The sequence below is a fragment of the Amblyomma mixtum genome, chromosome 10 (assembly GCF_055824585.1).
Source record: "Amblyomma mixtum isolate Tamu chromosome 10, ASM5582458v1, whole genome shotgun sequence".
Classification (NCBI taxonomy): Eukaryota; Metazoa; Arthropoda; class Arachnida; order Ixodida; family Ixodidae; genus Amblyomma; species Amblyomma mixtum.
In genome coordinates, this window is record NC_143021.1 from 139280887 (window position 1) to 139303190 (window position 22304).

Sequence of the window (22304 nt, forward strand, 5' to 3'; positions counted from 1 at the left end):
AAAGGCGGGTGGGTCCCTTAGTCGAGGACTGTGAGGGATGAGGATGGGACTCACGGGGGACTAGAGGGGACTCACGAATAATTTATGCCCCCTGGAGTACTTTAAAACGGGCGCCGACATCACGCAGCACAAGGGCGTTCATGCATTTCGCCCCCCTTAATATGCTGCTGCTGCGGCAAGGATCCAAACCTCCCACCTTCGAATCAGCAGCAACGCGCAAGTCACTCCAATTTTGTCGGAACTGCAGCTCATGTTCTGACAGCTCTCGCCATCTGAGCAAGTCCAACAGATTCCTGGTTAGTCACCTCCTACAGCCGGTATTAAAAGTCTCCGCACCACGGGTACTGCTAAGAAATCACACACACCCACACTCCAAAAGGCTGGTGGTGGTGGCGGTGGAAAAATATTAATTGTGCTATTTACATAAGCGAGTGGGGACTAGCCTTAAGGGCCAGCCCATTACAAATTCTAGGAGAGCCCCTAGTTCGGAGCCGCTGTGGCTACCGCTGCAGCTCGGGCCCTAGCGAAGAGGTCTCTTTTATTTATCTAACGTATAGCAGCCCAGCAGGGCAGCCTCCCAGCACTCTCGGGCAGGTGAGGGGAAAGGGGGGTGAGCAGTGTTAGAGGGGCATGCCCAAACCATGAGGTACTCGTCCGAGGCCGCGCATCCACAATTTGGGCACTCCCAGTTAAAAGCCGGATTAAAATATTGCAGCACTGCCGGGCACAGTACCGTGTTGGTATGTAAGCAAAGCAGCCAACGCTCCTCGTTTTTGGTTAGCCCTTTCGCAGGGGGATGAAAACGGTTATGCTGTGTCAGATAAAATTGAAAAATCCCTCGTTTAAAAGCTCTCGTGATCCTAGAATTTGTCTTGTGACTGCACATCGTCTTAAAAGCCCGTGTTTCTTGGCAAATTCTGGCCTTTTAAAAGAATCGTTATATCTTAATAGCTAAAAAATAAGTAGCTAGCTATTCTTTTTCTTTACTCATCATTTATTAACGATGAACGGTTTTAAAACAACAGCAGTAGCACAAACAACAGTGCAAAAGCTTTTGCTTCTCAGAATATCGATTTCCAGCGTTCACACTCGCTCTCGCGGAAGCCACGCGTCTCGTTGAACTGCCCGTGACCCATCGTGATTAGGACGGGAGAGCTTCCTGTGTACTTCGGCCACTTCTTCCCGCTTGTCAGCTCAGGAACACTGCAACGAGAGAGAGGAACCGCCTCGAATTAGCTGCGCAAGGGAAGGCACATCGACACGGTTAGCCGCCGAGGTTTCTTTACCTTAAACACGCACACCTAGATCCAGCAGCTTTCTGTGCGGGTTATTCCTCTGCACAGATATTGTTATTTCTGACAAAATGAAGGCAGTAGTAGTATCAGCTGACAGTAACCGAAAATTGAACATAAAAATACTCTTTCAATAAGAGGAATAAAGTGGATCTTACGGGGAACGCAGCCGGAGGTAGCCGAAAGTCAAGCGTAGATATAAGTTTGAAAGCTTTTCTTGATTAAAGCGACTATGGCTAGTGCAAAATAAGAGTAATAATTTGAGCATTAGGAGAGCCCTTTTTACTCTAGTGGACCTAATCTCACTGACGATACACGTCCATTTTGGGTCGAAAAACCGTTTGTAAGGGACGGAAGAAAAAGATGAAGGAAACCACACGGAAATCAAATGAACGTATACTAACTCGCCCAACTTTCCATTCCACTACAATGACGGTACTCGTGAAATATCGATTGTAGGAACCCATATCAATAGTCATTAAATCACTGGCCGAAATTTCTAGCTTCTGTATTAGGACGCCTGAGTGGAAACGTTATCATTGACAGCCACCAGGCGATCGCCACAACTTCGAGCGGGCGTCTCAACTCAACAAACACGACAGTTTTTAAGAGCTCTGCCTGTGTGGTAGGCCTGGCATAACCACTGTTGTTTTCATGTTCCACGATTGATTCGAGCTGCTTGCCGATGGAGTCAACTTGCTAAGAGCTAATTTTAATGCGAAAGCATTACTAGCCCCACTCGGCGAAATTCGTCAGCGACCGGATGGGTTGTTACAGCCGAGAGATGGTCGAAAACAAATGACGTCATCACGCCGTCTCCAAGCGAGGCCACGGCCGGACTCGAGCAGTGGTGGTGGCGGTGAAAACATTTATTAGGAATCGACAAGAGATATGCTTGGATCAACCTCGTAAGGGACCGGACCTTGCAAGCACTAGGCTGAGGTCTCTAGTTTGGGACCCCAGTGGCGGTGGTCGCCACCCCTCCGCCCCCGACTAAGGCTTGTTGGGCTTGTAAGTCGTGGAAGCCGAGCAGGATCGCCTCTCAGTCCTCCCGGATGGCGCGCGCCTCCGCCCCTCCAGTCCGGCAGTGGCGAAGCCACGTGGTGCGCCGTTGCGCCGATAGATAGCGCAAGCATATAGCGTGACGCTAAAACGGAGGGTGTAAAGGTTTAATGGCGGCAAGCAGTGGGGATATTTTCAGGGAGTACAATGGGCGCGGTACTGAGAGAGACAAAAAGTTATCTTTCTCAGAACGTTTCAGGGCGTAATTTAGTAGTGGTAGCGGCGGGGCGAAATGATGGCCTGAATGGTGACGCCGCACAAGTAGTGGTAAGAATAGATGAGTGAGTTGACGATATAATGGTGATAGCACAGCAAGTGCAGATCGTGGTGTGCACTGTGCCAGAGGTGCAAGGACAGAACGGAGAAGTTGCCAACGACGTTGTGAATCTTAATCGACAGATAACGAAGTTAAGCCTGGAGAAAGGCTTTAAAGTGGCAGACATAGAAAGAAGAACACTAAATAAAAATTTAACACCAGGATCAGTTACACAAGCATGCAAGAAAGTAGAAAGAGATCGAAATGTTCAGAAATAGAACAGTATTCAAAGGACGAAGAAGTAGGTGTGTACGCGCTATGCTCATCTCATCTCAGGGATCTAGCAGATCCACCCTTAATCGATGGCTATGTCTAGGAAGGGTGCAACAGAACAACAACGGAGAAGAAAGGAGGAGGGGCAGGCATGCTGATACATCAATGAACAAATTCGCAAAGAATAAAATCAACTTGCAAAGTAAATGTGTGGGTATCAGGCACAATTTATTGCCGATAAAAGGTCATGGCTATTGGTAGTTTATCTACGGACAAGGGACAAATGCAGGCTGGGGAAAAATGCTGGAATATAGTTGTCTCACTGACGATATAAAGCCGTTCGGAGTCGGTGCCGATATTATTCTGCCGGCTCACATGAATGGCCACATAGAGGATCTGGATGGATACACAGATTGTAACGGGAAGTTAGAGCTAGATTTCTGTGAGCGGCACAACCTAGTTATTGTCAATAGAGAAACTAAATATGAGAGACAAATAACGTGGAAATTCCGTCATAGGCAGACGACCGTTAACTACTGCCTAATGTAGCTCAGTGGATATGGCACTTGACTGCTGACCCGAAAGACACGGGCTCGATCCCGGCCGCGGCAGTCGAATTACGATGGAGGCGAAATTCTAGAGGCCCGTGTGCTGTGCGATGGCAGTGCACGTTAAGAACCCCAGGTGGTCGAAATTTCCGGAGCCCTCCACTACGGCGTCCCTCATAGCCTGAGCCGCTTTGGGCCGTTAACCCCCATAAAACCAGAACTGATGTAGGACGGTACCTATAGCAAGCTCGCAATAATGAAAATAGACGAAGAGGGGAAGTACAAACACCAATTAGCCCAGTGTTCTGCTTTAAATGTCGAATATTTGCCCGTTGCGATACGTGCCAAAAGATTAAAATCGCGCAACAATTATTAGAGCTGCTTTACACGCCACACCTATCTTCTAGAATACTACCGGTCTTGTTCGCACCTTTTCACAATCACGAAGACGGTAGAAAAAGTGCATCATCCAATTAACTCCCGATATTTTCGGAAGACAATGAGCAAATTGCCGCCATCGGATGAAAAGGTGAACTGCATTTTCTGTTCCTGCGTCTCTCGCCGCAGCTGTAGTCACTTTACACCCACTCCGAGCCAGTTCACCATCATCAGCCCAACTACGCCCACTGCAGGACAGAGGCCTCTCCCATATTCTTCCAATTAACCCGCTGCTGTGCCAGCTAGGACCACCTTATCCTCCAAAAATTCCTGATGGCATCCGGCAGCCAACCTAACTTTCTGCCACCTGAACTCCGGTTGCCTTCTAGAAAATAGATAGCGTATCTCACAAGCGGAGAAAACACAGGCGCGAGGGTTGGGACGTACCCGCTTTCGGCGAAGGTGGCCAGGATCCGCACGAAGGCCTCGCTCATGCGACCGTCGGGTGAGTCCGGCTGTTGGGCGTACACGTGGCCGAAGGCGAATTCCAAGTCTGAAGTGTGGGGAGCGCCCATCCAGCTGGGGAACGGCGCCGTCGGCGACTTGTGGCTGAACACGTACGCGAAGATGTTGCTGCCCCGCGCGCTATGCTTCTCTGCGAGGAACCGCAAAGGGCAGTTGAACATCCGGTCCGACAAGTAGTCGATGTACCGCCTCCTAAGAGCGCTGCCGTCGCCCTTAGGAGCATCGGCGGTGTACTTGTCGATTACGTCTGGTGCATCTAACTTCAGCCACGCCGACACAGCGGCGTTGAGATCGTCGGCGAGGCCTTCTGACGCTTTCAGATCTTCTGCCAGGAGCTCCGGTTTTGCCGAAGCCAGGAACGGGAACGCTGCTTCGTCCGAAGTGACACCCGCTAGAATGTCTACGGAACCAAAAAATCCTCTTTTCACTGCATCCAATGGCATCCTGGGCAAGAATGAGTCATGGTATGTGGGAAGGAATGCCGCAAATTTTGGCGCCACACTTTCGGCGGCAGCCTTGACCAGCTCGTCAGCTGACTTGCGCCTAAAGCAGTCTAGGATTTCGTTCGGGTTAGAGGAGAGGTCGATGGTTCCTCCTTTGGAGCAGCCTACGATGTCGGCCACTTTGCTGCCCTTGACCATGCTTTCGTGGACCATGTCCCACAAGTCTACGCTGCACATGCTGCCGCTCATCAGCACCGCTCTCCTGAAGAGGCCCTCGCTCATCGGGGACAGGACGTGGGCGTGCGCACTCGCCGCGCCCGCACTCTCGCCGAACAAGGTGACTTTCTGCGGGTCGCCTCCGAAGGCCGCAATGTTGCGCTGCACCCACTGCAGGGCCATGACCTGGTCCAGGAGGCCCACGTTGCCCGGAGCCTCGGGAGAGTCGGCACTCATGAAGCCTAGTATGCCGAGGCGGTAGTTCATCGAAACGACCACCACGTCCGCCATGGCGGCGATCGTGGCGCCGCTGTAGCTAGCCTGAGTGGCGCTGCCGAAGTTGAAGCCTCCACCGTGGATCCAGACGAGCACTGGCCGACTGCTGCCGAGTTGCTCGCCACGCTCGGGGACCCACACATTCAGCCGCAGGCAGTCCTCGGTGTAGGTAACGCCTTGCATCCCAAGCACGTCTATTTCCACCTGCATGCAGAACAAAGTTCGAAGGCAATACACTCAGATAATGGCGCACTTGTTTAGTAATTCTCGAAACTTCAGCGTACACGGTGCACAAGCACTGATTTTGTATAGTTCATATATAGAAACTCTTTCTAGAGTTGTTTGAACAAAAAAGCGACTATTTTTGGCGATTCCTGGCTCCTGCATTGTTTCAACCCCAATCAATAGACCGAATATAGGGTCGTAAGTATATAGAAATTACGTAGGACAATTAAGACTACTTACTTGCTTTGAAATCGAAAGCAGTTTTTCTTTCTCTACTCACTAGCATGCAGTAATAAGACAAAGCATATCCTAGGTTCACCTTTCTTCGCCAGAAAGCAGCGCGGTGTTATGGCCTATGGTTTGCGGGCTCGCCTCGCAGCCAGAGTGTCATGGGTTCACGTTCACGCACATTGGGAAGAAATTTTATTTTTCTTTGATATCGTGGGGACGCCATCTTAGATTTTTGGGACCGCTGCTGCTGATCAACGCCGACGCCTGGGTTCGCTGCCGATGAGCCATATTATTCTTTCGCACAAAAATGGCGCACGTAAGGAGGTCTCGAAGTCTATTGTTAAACAAAATATTGTATCTTCTTGCAGGAATGTGCACTGCCAGCTTTCTTAATTAAGCCAGAAAAACATTAACCTTGAAAAACTAACTTTCAGAGGCAGAAAAGGACTGCTAATGTGCGAAATTGAATTTCACACTAAAGTTGATACTCAAGTTCTCTTCAGTCGACCAGTCTAACTGATACGCTACCCAAAAATTACGAGGAACTTTAGCGGCTAAAGTGGTGAAAGGCGAAAGCCTGAGTGCTGCATTCTGCTACGCGATTGTTCACTACACATTTTGTTGGTGCATTAATTAACTGCCAATTAATGACGCTTAAGCTTCACCTTTACGAGTGGAACGCGACAGCGTTTTGTAGCGCTGCCACGGAGTCCAAGGAACGCCACCACCCGTTCGGCGCGATGCGTTGCCCTTTGAACGCAACGCTTTTTGAGGAAAGGAAATGGGGCTGTAATTCTCTGTCATCTCAGTGGACACCTGAGCCGCACCGTGCAGGAAGGGAAGAAGTGTGAGTGCAAGAAGAGGGGCCGTAATGAAGAAAATGAAAATTGTATTTCAGGAGAGGAAATTACGCAGTAACTGTGGCACATATTTCAGTAGACACTAGTCGAAAATTGTATTTGAGGAAAGGAAGTTGCGCAGTAACTGCCTCATATTTCGTCGGACACCCGTCAAAATACGCGCGCGGTGACGTCACGACAATTTGGACCAATCAGAAACGCGGAGAAATGCGCCTTGCTCGTCGGTAAATTGGTTTTTGAGGAAAGGAAATGTATCTGTCTCTCATATCTCGGTGGACACCTATACCTCGCCGTAACGGGAAGGGAAGAAGATGGGAGTGAACGAAGACACCGTATTCACTAGACGCACCTTTGTTCATTCCAAACCATTGAGCTTGAAAAAAAAAAGAGCTGGCATGGCGGAGTGGTAGCGTGCTCGACTCGCACTCCGGAGACCGGGGTTCGATTCCTAAGCTCGGCCAATTTTCTACTCGGTTTTTATTTATCTGGTCTGACTAGAAAGGTTAATTAGACTAATTGGTTAAGTAAGCAATTAACTAACCTCCGTCAAACTTACTTGGAGCATCACTATACGATCCCTTTAATTGGTTGCATGGTTAGTAGCCAAAGTACAATTGGCCCCGTTTGAAATTCGCGCACTCTGACGTCACGACCGTTCCGACCAATTGAAAAGCGTGACATTTCTGTCGACAGCTCTTGCTTACAACGATGAGGCATTAAAGGCTTCCTCCTTAATATACGACCGAGTAGTTCAAGGAAATGCCCGTCACGTTCTCTGCTACGGAAAACAGAGCGTTGTGCCGTGTTGCATGCCTAGCCTAGAGGAGCGTCGCACGTGTCAACCGGGAGGCGGCGAATTACCCTTGCCCTTTACCGCCGGAGAGCAGCACAACTTACTCCGCAAAAAATCCGAGTGGCAGCTCAGGTCCCTCTTTTCCGTGCGACAATGAATCAGTGCTGTGTAGAAAGCAAAATTTCAAAGGCGGTAATCATAGTCCAATTATACACCTTGGTTGAATGGATGGATGGATGCAAAACAACTGTTACTGGACAAAAAAAAATATCTTTCAGGATGGTTCACTACTGGTCCAGGAATCTACGGGCTTGTGCTTCAGGTAAAGCCCTATCCACCAGCCATTTCTGGTCGGCGGGCTGAGCGGTCCGTAAAGCAGCCTCCCAGGAAGAATGAGTAGGATTGGGGGCACTGCCTTTGCAGAAGGACATTCCCAAATGTAGTGGAAAAGTGTGGATCAGGGCAAAACACGGGTGTTATAATCAACACGAAAGGTGGGGTGAAAGCATGAGAGACTGTAGGGTGAAATAAAGCAGCCTGTCTGTAATTGTCGCCATGTGGCGCTCGATAAGGACGCTGGATAAGACAACTTGGTTGTTAGGTACCCTATTAAGTGCTTAAACTTAATAGCCAACATCACCTGACCAATGTTCCCATTGGCTTGCAACACATTTTATCCTGGTAAAGGCCAAACAGCAGGCGGGCCTATGTTCCTTTGGCAGTTTTCCGCACGGATGTGACATCAAGCTCATGAGCAGAAAACAGACATCAAGTGAGAAGCACTTGTAGCTGGGCGTGTTGGGGCATGTTCAAGAAAGACACAGTAGTAAGGAACAGGACAAGTGCTCGTCGTGTTCCCTAACCACGTCTATGCTCGCCTTTTGCACTACTGTGTTTTTCCTGAAGACTTACCAAAAACGCAAATACGTATTATCGAATATATATATATATATATATATATATATATATATATACAGGTGTCAGACAGGTGTCCTCCGGCACTTGGCAATGGTTGGTAGCTTGCCCGAGAGCCTACCTGTGGGCAAGCCGTGGCTGCAGTTGAGGTGGTGGCGTCCAGGGTGCCTGTCCATGGCTCCTTGGGCCGCGGGGGCCGGAATCGAAGCTCTCCAATGGGTGCCTCTGCGAACGGGATGCCGAGGTACTGCTCGACGCCTTTTCCGGCCGCGTGCAGAACCGTGCCCCGCACTCGTCCCCCTGCAGTCTCCCTCTCCACGTGCGCTTCGCTGGCCACGACCACTTTCAGAAGAACCATCAGGACCACGCCGCTCACCATGGCTGCGTCTGCAGATGGTGGACCGTCTCACATGTCCACGCATGCTTTTCTCAAACAACAGATATTGACAAGAAGGCAATGCTGGTCAGCATCGTGCAGGATGAGACTCAAGGGAACAGCAAAATAAAAAAGCATGATTTCTATTGTTTCTAACTACGTTTATTATAAACCCGCGTCCAATGAAGGCACCTGTGGTCAAAGCGGTGTCATATAAGTTCGAAACCAGTCTAAACTCTACCTCGGGTTACTACGCGCACTTATGTCCCGTCCTGTATGAAATTCGAGTGGCTTCTGCGGAGCGTTCTTATGCAAAGTGAATAACACAACCAATTGAAGCCAACCTTTCTGTCTGTGCCATAATCCAGTCTCGCAAATTTTTTTATTTTCTGCTGACTGGTGCTTCTTTAGTGGAAATTGAGACTGTTACGACGACACAGGGTTGACCTAACCTAGAGGGGGGAGGGGGGGGGGGGGGTGAGTGCTACTTAGACCAGGTTGCCGACAACCCGGTGGGCACACAGAAAGAACTCACAGACAACGGCCAAGTGGCAGGGTGGAAGCTCCAGTGATGACGCACTAAAACGCCCGTGTGCTGTGTGATTTCAGCGGGCTTTCAAGAGCCCCAGACGGTCTAAATTAATCCAGAGCACTCCACTACGGCGTCCTTGATAGCCTGAGCGGTACCCATACGCTAAAATTCCAGAGTCCTACAATAAGCAACACGCATGCATTCGTGCAACGGCCAGTCTAACCGTAACGCGGTGTACACCGCACTTTTTTCCAAACCCCTTAGACACGGCAAGTGATGCCCGGAGCAGGAAAAATCATCGCTGTGCTTCTTGTATGCTCTATTTTTTAGTTTACTTCATGCTTTTTTGCCTGAGGCACTAATGCTTTTTTTTTCAGATCGATTATAACTGCGCCGTTTTATTTGTAGGTTTATCTAAGCTTTGCGTAAAATAGCTTGTCGACGTTGTAACTGCCGTCCAATTCAGGGCAGCTGTCCCGTCAAGCTGCTTGTAGAAGCAGTTCTTTCCGGGCCCCTTCCTTCCTCGTCGTCAAAGAAAAAATAGACTCGGTATAATTATTGTGAGCTCTCAGCGTGAAATTCACCTTCATCACTGAGTATTCATCATCATATCTCATCTCTGTTTTCGTCCCACCTTGTTGCGTGTGCCTTGTTGCGTGTGGCAATAAAGCCAGCTCCCGTCGTTCTCAGTCTTAATATTATAATACGTCCAGCAGCTCCGGTCATTCTCAGCCTTATATTTTTATTATAATACGTCCAGCGGCACAGAGGCCGTAGCGAAGTACAATCAGCGGCGACAGTAGTCAGCTCTCGGAGATCTTTCGGGACGCCGCACCCGCAGCGACGACAATGCGACGTAGCCTGGGAACGTGGCGGCACAATCTAATCTGACGGTACTCCGCCTTTATAGGAGGACAATTCATCCTACTCAATGCGGCTGTAGGAGTGGCAGCCACGAAGTGGGAACTGGAACGCTTCCAAGAAAACAACCCAGCGCGGTTCAGTGAAGAACGCGTGGCTGAATTCAAGTTAACATCCGACAGTACAGAAGAAACATGTTCCTTATTGAATCATTTATAGTTTGTAGGGGTTTGATGTCCCAAAGTGACTAAGGCTATGATGGATGCCGTAGTGAAGGGCTCCGGAAATGTCAACCACATAGGGTTCTTTAACGTGCACTGACATCGCACAGTACACGGGCCTCTAGAATTTCGCCTCCATCGAAATTCGACCGCTGCGGCCGGGATCGAACCTGCGTCTTTCGGGTCAGCAGGCGAGCGCCACAACCACTCAGCCACTTCAATGATCTCCTTGCATGACACCGTAAAACATTTCCCTCTGCATTCCTTCTTGAGTGTCACGGGTATGAAGAGTTAAGCCCGGCCAACAAATCTAATAAGCACTTTTGTGCAATACATCTTACAGAAGAGAGGCATTCGAGGTGCAGGCAACGTATTATTCAGAGAGTGTTGCTGCTCACAGGTGAATGAAAATGGAGTAGACACTGCTTATCGATGGCAGGGAGAAACTTCTTCGCTGCACCGCTGCACCGACGACTGCGCATTCATAGCGCTGCAAACTATGCTATAGCCTCGCAGAAGTAGCTTTGCTCTGTAACGGGGGGTTTAGTACGAGTAGGTACTGGGGCGACGGGAATGGCAACGGCAGCAGTCCGGGATCAGGTCGGCGAAAGGCACACAAGCGTAGCGCTGGCCAAAGACTCTCGAGAGCACTGTCACTTCGTCTTCGTCTTTGCAAAACCATCAGACGCATCTTCTTTAGCCTTACAATCGCCCCGGGGACAAGAGGAGCCATCCTGGCGACTTAGGATGATGGCAAGACGGCGGGGTCGTAGAAGGGCTTGAGGCGCTGGACATGAACGGTCTCCCGTCCTCGGCGGCGGAGATCAGGAGACGGCGTGAGGGGTTCCACGACATAATTAACCGGAGAGGTGCGCTCCAGTACACGGTAGGGACCATGGTACTTTGCCAGAAATTTTGAGGAGAGACCGGGAGTGCCTGAAGGGATCCAGAGCCACACAAGTGCTCCAGAAGAATAGTTCGGTGAGGTTTGGTCTTGGTCGATGCGAGAGCGCTGGCGATACTGGGTGTCAGTCGTGAGTGAGCGGGCGATTTGGCGGCAGGCTTCGGCGTGTTGCGCGGCTTGGGAAACAGGCCGATATTCAGATTCATCCGGGTGGTAAGGGAGAATTGTGTCGATAGTAGCAGAGGGTTGGCGGCCGTAAAGTAGGAAGAAAGGAGAGAAGCCGGTGGTGGACTGCGTAGCGGTATTGTACGCATAAGTAACGTACGGAAGAACTAGATCCCAATTCGTGTGATCAGAAGCGACGTACTTGGAGAGCATGTCTCCGAGGGTTCGGTTAAATCGTTCAGTGAGGCCATTGGTCTGCGGATGATAGGCGGTGGTAGTTCGGTGAATCGTGTTGCACTCTTTGAGAAGCGCCTTCACCACCTCAGATAAGAACACGCGGCCTCGGTCACTGAGCAGTTCACGAGGTGCACCGTGACGAAGGATGAATCGGTGCAAAATGAAGGAGGCAACGTCCGTCGCTGTGGCAGCCGGAAGGGCAGCAGTTTCGGCATATCGTGTAAGGTGATCCACCGCTACAATAGCCCAACGGTTGCCGGCTGCAGTGTAGGGAAGCGGACCGTATAAATCAATGCCAACGCGGTCGAATGGGCGTGGAAGGCATGGTAACGGCTGCAGCTCAGCAGCAAAACGATGGGGAGGTGTCTTGCGACGTTGGCAGGGAATGCATGAGCGTACGTACTTCATGATGAAGGTGTACATTCCGCGCCAGTAGTAGCGCAGCCGTATGCGGGTATAGGTCTTGAAAACGCCCGCGTGACCACTGTGGGGGGCAGCATGGAAATATGCGCATATCTCCGAGCGTAAGTGGCGAGGAATAACGAGCAGCCACTTGCGACCTTCGGAGCTGTAGTTACGGCGATAAAGTAGGTTGTCACGAATCGCAAAATGGGCAGCTTGGCGGCGGAGCGCACGCGACGGGGAAGCAGCCGTCGGGTTGGCGAGAAAGTCGAGTAGGGAAGCGATCCACGGATCCATGCGTTGCGCTGAAGGCATGTCGCTGAGACGAAGCAAGGGCAGAGAAGCGCCGGAGGTGGAAAAGGTGGAAAGGCTGGCGATCTCGGCTGGAAGGGGGCAGCGTGACAGTGCATCGGCGTCTTGATGCTTGCGGCCGGTGCGATACACGACGCGGATATCATATTCTTGCAAGCGAAGGGCCCATCTAGCGAGGCGGCCGGAGGGGTCTTTCAGGTTGCAAAGCCAACAGAGCGCATGGTGGTCGGTCACAACGTCAAAAGGGCGCCCATAGATGTACGGTCGAAACTTCGCGAGGGCCCATACAATCGCCAAACACTCCTTTTCAGTTACGGAGTAATTGCGTTCTTCTGGTGTGAGTGTGCGGCTAGCATAAGCAACGACGTATTCGTCAAAGCCAGGTTTTCGTTGGGCGAGGACAGCGCCGAGGCCAACACCGCTGGCGTCCGTGTGAACTTCGGTAGGAGCGGCCGAGTCGAAATGGCGCAGAATGGGCGGCGCCGTGAGGAGACGGCGCAAGGTGTTGTATGCGTCGTCGCACGCTGGAGACCACAGTGATAGATCCGCACTTCCAGACAGCAGTTGAGTCAAAGGCGCAGCAATGGACGCAAAGTTGCGAATAAATCGGCGGAAATACGAGCACAAACCCAGGAAGCTGCGCAGGTCTTTGATGGAGGTGGGTTTGGGAAAGTCAACCACAGCACGAAGTTTCGTTGGGTCGGGACTGACACCCTGCTTAGAGACAACATGACCTAAGATGGTTAATTGACGGGCGGCAAAACGGCATTTTTTTAAGTTCAGCTGCAGGCCGGCGTCAGAGAGGCAGGTCAAGACGTGCTTCAAACGGGAGAGGTGGGTGTCAAAGTCCGGGGAAAAGACCACAATGTCGTCGAGGTAGCAAAGGCATGTCTTCCACTTAAGTCCGCGCAAAATGGTGTCCATCATCCTCTCAAAAGTCGCGGGGGCGTTACAAAGCCCGAAGGGCATCACCGTAAATTCATACAAGCCATCCGGTGTCACAAAGGCGGTTTTGGGGCGATCGGCTTCTTTCATAGGAACTTGCCAGTACCCGGAACGCAAATCGAGGGAGGAAAAGAGTTCGGCCCCTTGCAAACAGTCCAGAGCGTCGTCTATGCGCGGGAGGGGATAGACATCTTTGCGCGTAATCTTATTAAGGCGGCAGTAATCTACACAGAAGCGTATGGAGCCATCCTTCTTTTTGACGAGTACCACAGGCGACGCCCATGGGCTGCTTGAGGGCTGAATGACGCCGCTCTGGAGCATCTTGTCGACTTGGTCTTCAATAACTTGGCGCTCGGCGACAGACACACGATAGGGACGTTGTCGCAGCGGTGCGTGGTCACCTGTGTCGATGGCATGGGTGACAGTGGAAGTTTGGCCCAAGGAACTTTGATGTGAGTCAAATGAGGAGCGAAACTGATCAAGTAAAGTGAGAAGCTGTGCCCTTTGCGGCGCTGGAAGGTTGTCGTCGATGGAGCGAAGGAAAGCTTCGGTTGAGGAGGGATCGGGCGCAGCAGTAGGTGGGCTGAGTGCGGCTATGGAGAGGTGCGGCGCGTCGTCCGCCTCTTCGCGGATGAGCAGAGACGCGAATGGCTGTACAGTGCCGAGACATTCACCTAGGCGCAAGGCGTTGGGGAACGAGAATGGGTTAGACACGAACAGTACGGAGAGGCCAGAGGATATAGTCAGTACGGCGTATGGCAGAGGCAGGCACTTGCGGTGCAGAAAGATAGAGGATGGAGTGAAGAGGACAGTGTCGTCGCGAAGAGGGCCGCAAGAAAGGGGTACGAGGACAGAAGAGCAGGGAGGCAGGTCAATGTCTTCGGCAACGAGGGCCTTAACACAGGCACCAGAAGGGGGGGCAGTGTCCAAGACAGCTTCGGGCAGGTGAGAGAACTCGATTTCAGCTCGAGCACAATCGATGATAGCAGCATGGCGCGATAGGAAATCCCAGCCCAGGATAACAGCATGAGAACAGCAGGGCAATACGACGAATTCGACGGCATAGATGGTCCCCTGGATGACAACGCGAGCGGTACACGCTGCTGACGGCTGGATGTTCTGAGCGCTGGCAGTGCGCAGTGAGAGTCCAGCAATTGGCGTCCTTACTTTCCTTAAAGAACTACACAGCTTTGCGTCCATGACGGAAACCGCAGCACCAGTGTCGACAAGCGCCATGACAGAAACGCCGTCGACGGAAATTTCAATGAGGTTAGCGGCTGACGGATGAGGCCTTTCGAAGTTCGTTGTGGACGCAGTTCTCGCCTCAGGAACTGCGGCGCCTAGTTTTCCTCCTGGTTAGCGGTGGGGCGACGTCGCATAGGCGAGATAGACCGGCGTCGTGGAGAAGAGGGCCGGCGGCTGGAGAGGGTAGAACGGTCCGGCGAGAAAGTACGACTTTGCGGCGGCGCAGCTGGCACAGAGTACTGACTCGGTGGAGGCCAGTACCCAGGAGCTTGGGGAGGAATTTCCGCGTCCGGGAGACGACGGCGGCAATGCCGAGATACATGACCTGGGAGACCACAAAAGAAGCAAATCGGCCGATTGTCCGTTGTGCGCCAATAATCGCTGACCCTTGGAGTAGGTCGACGGTAAGCCACTGGCCCTCGCAAATGCGCCGGAGGCGCATTATAGATTTGCGGCTGCGGTCTTGCGACGACATCGGCATACGTCACTGGAGCCGCGACAGGAGGCGGTCTTGCGACGGCTTCGGCATATGTGAGCGGAGCCGCCACAGGTTGTGGTCTGGCGACAACGTCAGCGTATGTCAGCGGAACCGTGACAGGTGGTGACGGATGGGCCGGTGGAAGAGCCTCAGCAATTTGTTCTTGAATTGTATGTCGGAGGGCTGGAGCCAGATATGATGGTCGGTCGTGAGCGCTCGGCAGAAAGGAAAGTTGACGTGCCACTTCTTCCCGCACGAAGTCTTTAATCTGCTGTAGCAGCGATGGGTCAGGAGCAGGCGTGAGCCCAGCAAGCGACTCAACCTGCTGTGGCCGCTGGCGTGTCAGAATCCTCTGCTTGCGCAACTGCTCAAAGCTTTGACACAGCGTGACAACTTCAGCAACGGTACGCAAGTCGCGCGCTAGAAGCATCTGAAAAGCGTCGTCATCGATGCCTTTCAAGATGTGTTGGATCTTGTCGGCTTCCGACATACGAGCGTTGACCCGCTTGCACAAGTCGACGACATCCTCAATGTAGCTAGTGAAGCTTTCACTAGCCTGCTGAGATCGTTCGCGCAATCGCTGTTCGGCTCGGAGTTGCCTGACAGCCGGCCGACCAAATACTTCGGAAAATTTAGTCTTAAAGGTGGACCAGGTTTGAATATTTATTTATTTATTTATTTAAAATACCTTACAGGCCCCATAGGGGCATTGTGTAAGGAGGGTTACAGAGTAAGCAGCAAAAGATGAAACAGGAACAACTGTAGTAATGAAAGGCCACAAAGGTACACTTAAGGAAATAACATGAGTAAAACTTAACGTAAGGCATTAATACTAGAAAGTAAAAAAAAAGAAAAAAAGAAAAACGCAAAAAACACAAAAAATGACCATATCAGGGAGTACAATTCGTGAAGTGATATTCAGGGAAAAAGACGCAAAAAAGCAATAATATATACAAGGCATACAAGTGAACACACGACGCAGCATAAAATAGCAATTCACAAGAGCGAGGTAGCAATGAAAAAAGAAAATCACAAGAAGTTCAAAGCAGATTGCCAAGTGTAAGAGACAAGATAAAGTGATTTGTAAGTGCTATTGTGAAAAATGCTCGTGTAGGAGATGACGAAATTTTTCTTGATCTGACTCGGAAGCAATGTGATCAGGCAGATTGTTCCACATGCGAATGGCGGTAGGGAGTGCGGAAAAGTTAAAAGCATGTGTCGTACCGTACATGCGCGCAAAACTTAAGTGGTTATTTAATCGACGAGACGTGTTCGAGGCGGTCTGGGTATGAAGTGTGGATTGTGTGGCATTATAAACATATTTGTGAAACAAGGATAACAGAGCGATATAACGGCGAAGAACTAAAGGCTGTATGGAATGATCGAGTTTCATTTGCGTTACGCTGGAGTGATGGCTATAATTACGTGAAATGAAACGGGCAGCTCGGTTCTGGACTGATTCAAGCATGTCGGTTAAGTATGTAGGATGTGGGGACCAAATGGATGATGCATATTCGAGCTGTGGACGAACAAATGTGTGATAGGCCAATTTTCGGATGTTGGAAGGTGAATTACCCAGATTACGACGTAGGTAACCTAATGTCCTTGAAGCTTTTGCGATACCAGAGGTTAGCCACACCGGCGAGGTAAAAGATGACGTTGTTTAGCTTCGTCACATCGTCCCATTTGTTGTATACGCTCACCCGCTCGTACGATGTGAGCCAATCTTCAACATCGTTCTCGTCGGTGCCGCTGAAAATGGTCGGGTCCCGTTGACGAAGGGAGCCGGCACAGATGACAGCCTGGCCCACTTGTACGGCCTGGTGTTGGACGTCCTCAGGCATCTTGCGCGTCGGGAGAGCACGACTACGGAGCTCCAGGGCCGATGTTTTTACCCGGCTCCTCCACCAAATGTAACGGGGGGTTTAGTACGCTGTTGTTTAGAACTTCGCTGTTGCGTACAAGGAGTAAAAAGCATCGGGACGCGATACCGGAGCGGTGGTCTACTGGTTTGGTTGGGCATTCCCTTCGCATGCGGGTGGTTTGGGGTTCGATTCCTATGGTATCCGGGTTCCCATCAGTGATACAGTGGGTACACGCTTTCTCCTGGCCACGTGCTCGGCTTAATCAGGGTGAAATGCTTGGGAAATGGGAGTTAGATTCAAATTCGTGTTGACGAAAACACGTTGTGCCATGGCGCTCGTTAGCAAGAAATTCCATTGCGCCATAAAAATTCATTAGCAATATCGGGACGCAATGCCAAACGAAGTTTGAAGCATTTAAATGCTAGAAGAATAAAAAGTTTCAACTTGTTGCTGCAATCAGTCATTCCTTCAACAAGCTCTTTTTGTTGCAAAGAAAATTTGACAAAAAAATAGAGGCGCACAGCTGACGCCGAGATGAACAGCTAGTTCTTTCGCAACTTGAAAAGTGGCAGCCCATCACGAAAACAAGCAGACGCTTGATACGATTTAGCTTGAGTGAGGTTGTCAAAGTATGAAACGAACAGCAGAGATAACCGGCAAAGATCGCGTCATACAATTCAGCTAAATGGTCTGTTGGATCTTGTCATCTTGTCAGCGCTAACAACCCCGTTCCCGCACAACTTTCAACACAGGGTCCAAAAATAACTGCGCTTACGGAAGCTACGAACTTCTCCACAGCCTCCGCTATGGATCCGCAATCAGCTTCAAAGAGGAAATTTCACTAAGTGCGCGGCACTGCCAGACACTCACCGGCTGCGCCGATACGGCGCGAAGCTGCTGCTCTCCGAAGAGGGAGACGCCGGGGCTGCCGCACCGCTCGAGTGCTTCTGCTACGCCGTCTGCCTGGTCGGCTCGCAGCGAGGGAGGGGAAGGAAGGGGGGGGGGGGGGGGGACAAAAAACGCTTTCCGCCAGTGTTCGACACGCGAGCCGAGGTCGCCTTTCGCGGAGTAAATCTATTGTAATCTGCTCTGAGCCCGTTCTTGTGCTCCGTGTTTACCTTTTACACCGTTGACACATTTTTCTCCCGGTCACAATCGAACTCCGTAAAAAGAACCGTGCGAGTTTTGTCTCTGTCGACCATCTGTTATCTTGAAGTGCGCTTTATTCTCACGTGTATATATTGCCGCGAATGTTTGTAGTGTTAGTTTGTTGATTCTTCAAAGCTGCCGGCACACCGCTTTATCGCTTTGTTTGTGATGCAAGACGCGCGTAGATTTATCTCGAATGATCGCATACAGGCGGAGCCGATTCCACGTTGCGCCAGACTGTTCTATTAACTTTCCGAGCTTTATCTCGAAAGTTCTCTATCGCCTTTAAAAAGAGCCCGGCTGAGAGCGGCTGGCATTCTGTTCGACGACCGCCGAGCACCCTTGTTGTTACGCCGCAGCCGGGTGATGCAGTTCTTTGCGGGCGCAAGTCAACCCAAGTAAAGAGTTTCGTTTAAGAGCCATTCTCGCTGTTTTCCTGTTCGCCGAACTGCAGTCACCACTACGTGACAATATTCCGTATGGTCATGGCCACCAACTCCTGCCCGAGACCTTGCATAAGGTTGGCAGTACCTGCAAAATAACTAAATAAATAAATAAGAAATGGGTGATCGACAGCAGTGCGACGGTACAGCCGATAAGCAGCCCTTCCTGGATAAAAAGAAGCGCTTTGGGCTTTCTACAGACTGCATGTTTCTGAACTGTTTCCTTATTATTGCGAAAGCATTGATGGCTCATCAATACCAAAAACCCGGCGTGGCCCAAAAAGTGGAGGCGTTATAAAACTCGCGATAAACCGAAACACTGTGACGCCATCAAGGGCGGGAAAATATGAAATGTTAAGCATACATGACGGAAGCAAACAGCTACTGCAACAAAGGAGCATAGGGGATGTTTTATTGATTTGCTTAATTTGTGTTCATCCATGGAAGATTAATAAGGCAATTTTTTAAAGATAACTGATTAGAAAGCAGAACAAAAAAGCAACCACGTGCCGCCAGGGGCATCCGAACCGTCGACCTAATGAATTATCTTTAAAGTAATTTACCCTATATTGCTCCCATTGATGAACGCAAGAAATTAAAAAAAGAGAGAAAACATCCTCTCTGTTTCTCTGTTTCAGTGACTGTTTGCTTTCGTCATGCGTCCTAATGAGCCCCTCTTTTCACTACCCTTGTCTGCTGAAATGTTAACCATGCAGCAATAGTCAGTACTACCACTTACAGCTGCATAAACTGAATAGAATTTGATTAGAATTAAAGTACAATTCGAACAGAATTATAATGGGAATGGAATTGCAATGGTTTCGAGAGACAAGAAAGCTTTATTGAAACACAATATTACATCCCTCGGACGTAAGTTTCTTAACTCGGTAATATATCTTTTATTATAAATTTCAGTAAGGTGCGAACAAAAAACTGCAAGGAAAACGTGCTAAATATACCTAGAGCCTGCACTCATACATAACTGCCTAAGAGCACTTTAGAGCTTCCAGAATCTAGAAAGAATAAAAGTACTTACTTTACTGAGGGTAACAATAGAGAGGAAAAGATTATTATAAATTACGCCCATTAAATCCAAACTTAATCAGGAAGACAAACTTGGCGCAGAATGAGCGCGCAGAAAGTTTTATAGCTTTAGTATTTCCTATGTCCCGGCGCCGCTGAACGCAGTATGGGCGTGAGCGTTCAGAATGTGCCATATCGCAAATGTAGCTAATTTGTCATCACTACCATTTGTTATACCCTTAAAAACCTGCACTTGCTGGAAGTTTTTCTTTTTCGGCTATATTTCTTGGTTTCAGAAATGAGTGCGTATAGTGTGACGAACAAGAAACTGGTGCGAAGCGTTCATCCAATATGTCTGCCTGTTCCTTTATGCTTGTTTGTGTGTCAGGTGTTGTCAAAAGAGGAACTGTGAAGGTGAGCAGTTTCCATTTAATTTTAGAACCTACTCCCGCATTTTTTTAGATGTGGTTTGACTGTTTATAGAAGAGACGTAACGCTGCCTTGATACTTTCTCGGCACTGCGAGACGGACGTACCGAGCTTTAGCTCTTGCGTTTTAAAAATTTACGAGGTTCTCCTGTGTCGGGTACCCGCGAAACTTACCCCAAGCTCTGTTTTATTGTTTTTTCTTTTGCGTCTCTGCAGTCTTTTCTCTGCCACACTATGTGGTTTTGTCGAACCGCTCCTCAAGACTGGGGAATAGCTGTGTGTGCGGCAGTTATGATACAATTCGTGAACTTTTCATTTATCTCATCAATGGGGAGATTTTCTAAAACTATTTCTAAAGTGGCTTTTGCTTTAAAAAGTTGCGAACTGCTGCTGCCAACGTCGCGGATTTGTTCGAATAACTTATGGTGGATGTGTGAAACTGATTAGTACGGGTGAACGCTGCTTCACGGCTTGCCGACGACATCCCATTTAAAATCTTTAAAAACAGACGCTGAACTAAAAAAAATCTAAAGAGCTCATTTTCCCCTAGGTTCGGGAGCAGTATGTGGCCTTATCTGTGTTTAAAAGACATACATAATTTGTGAGGATAAAATCTCCCATTACTTTGCCTCTAGAGTCAAATCGTTCCCTTACTACGAGATATGGCTCCGGAAGTTCATCGATGAGTTCTTGTAGATCATGGACTGTGAATGTAAAATGGAGAGGAAGATGTACAGAACAGATTCTTATTATTTTATAGCTGGCGATGCTGACCGCAACCCACTCAAGTTTTGTTTTCAGTTTGGTGTCATGAGCTGAAACGCCGCTTTGTACAACTGCGACGCCTCTTGACTGTCTATTTGAATGCTCGCGATGGCGTCCGCAACTTTTATCATTTTTCAGGACATTCAAACGCTGTGCACCGAGATTGGCTTCCTGAAGCCATAAAGCTACAGGCAACATTGAGCCAAGAATATGTGTAAGGTCGCTGTACTTCCTCAGCAGTCCTGTACAGCTGCGATGAACTAGAAAAGCCATGTTTATGTTTTTTGGTGGGAATGAAAGGGGGTTTTCTTACGCTCTGGGCCCGTTATTGGGGCCCTGCCTTTTTTTCGCTCAAGAGAGCTGTTCCGCCGCTGTAAAGCAGGCAGGCTGGGGGTTTGACCCGTCACCTCTTCAGAGGTGCTGGAAGACCGCGGGGAAGCCGCGGGTGTGTGGGTGTCAGGCCTCTCCCGACGGGCGGAAGTCCTGCGGGTTGCCGACCCATGGGCCGGCGCTCCCTGCTTTGGAGATGGCAGAGCAGCCTTCGTTGTCCCTGCCTGGGGCGTGAATGACCCTGCCATAGGCTCAGTGAAAGTGGCCTCGGCAGGTGCCGGAGTGCTGTGTTGTGCTACGCCCCTGCGCACCACATCAGCGATGTTAGGTTTCGCTGTGAAGGAGAATGTGTTGGTATGCGCAAATCGCCTCCTCGCTTCTTTAAATGAAATGTTTTCTTTGGTCTTTATAATAATTATTTCGTTTCACTTTTTGCAAAAGGCACACGCCCTGGAATACGCAGCATGGTCTCCTTCGCAGTTTGACCAGCGTAGGCTGCGTCACATTCTTCAGAAAGGTGGTCTTTCGAAGCGCAATTCACGCGAGTTTTGCGGTCGCGGCGACTCTGTGAGCCGTGGCCAAACTTTTGACAGTTTAAACATCGGCTGGGATTGGGTATGTAGAGTCTGACGTTAACTTTCGGGTAAACAACTACGATAGTTTCAGGCAAGGTGCTGTTGTTAAATTTCAGGACCATATGTTTAGTATCTATTTCTTTGTTATGTTTGCGGATTTCGATTCTGTGAACATCAATTACATTTTGGTCGGTGAGCCCTTGAAGTGCATTTCTTTTTCTGTTAGATGGATAAAGAGATAACGCCTCGTACTGTGTCAAGAGATCGGTAGGGAGTCACGAAGACAGAGATGTCACTATAGAATCAATGTTTGAGAGTTTCCAGCCCTGGGTTCTCTAGCGCAGTTCAAGGAGTAGGTCACCGCTGGCTATTTTTGATACCTTGTAGCCAGGGCCCAAGGTATCTGTCATGCATTTTGAACACAACAAATGGGGACATTATTCTGGCTTGTTTTTCTTCGATTTGACTGCGGATTACGTGCAGCTATGAGAATGTCGGTTTCTTTTTCGGGAAAAATATACCGTACCGTTCCGCACTCTTTTCAGATTGCGATCATGTTTGGAAAGGAGAGCCATGGAATGCATATGTTATTCGGTCACAGTGCCAGCCACCCATCATGGAACCATACGAAGGGACGGGACAGGAACTTGCAACCAAGACCTGCCGGCGCCAGCTGTATCCTCCAACTATAACCCAATATGACTCAACTCAAGGTAGTTGGTCGCACAAGACTGACCCTCGCCGCCAGGAAAAAA

General features: G+C 49.7%; 1 protein-coding gene and 1 pseudogene across 1 annotated transcript; one reads left to right on the forward strand and one right to left on the reverse strand.

The window, feature by feature from the left end:
* Positions 1–973: 973 nt before the first annotated feature.
* LOC149327092 (acetylcholinesterase-like) lies at positions 974–17781 on the reverse strand. Its single transcript, XM_089562804.1, has 4 exons — positions 17707–17781; positions 8415–8680; positions 4257–5473; positions 974–1203 (listed from the first exon to the last, which is right to left on the reverse strand). The coding sequence occupies exons 2-4, from the start codon at positions 8670–8672 to the stop codon at positions 1062–1064; spliced, it is 1617 nt and encodes a 538-aa protein (XP_089418930.1). The 5' UTR covers positions 8673–8680; positions 17707–17781; the 3' UTR covers positions 974–1061.
* Positions 17782–19802: 2021 nt separating this feature from the next.
* LOC149327093 (uncharacterized) overlaps positions 19803–22304 on the forward strand; it is a 91900-nt pseudogene continuing 89398 nt past the window's right edge.

What these genes read in the sequence shown, in the direction of transcription:
- LOC149327092 (XM_089562804.1), bottom strand. Translation starts at nt 8,672, where the DNA reads ATGGTGAGCGGCGTGGTCCTGATGGTTCTTCTGAAAGTGGTCGTGGCC. An exon ending in CAGCCACGGCTTGCCCACAG is followed by an intron (nt 5,474 to 8,414) that starts GTAGGCTCTCGG and finishes TTCTGCATGCAG; the next exon opens with GTGGAAATAGACGTGCTTGG. An exon ending in GCCACCTTCGCCGAAAGCGG is followed by an intron (nt 1,204 to 4,256) that starts GTACGTCCCAAC and finishes CTCTCGTTGCAG; the next exon opens with TGTTCCTGAGCTGACAAGCG.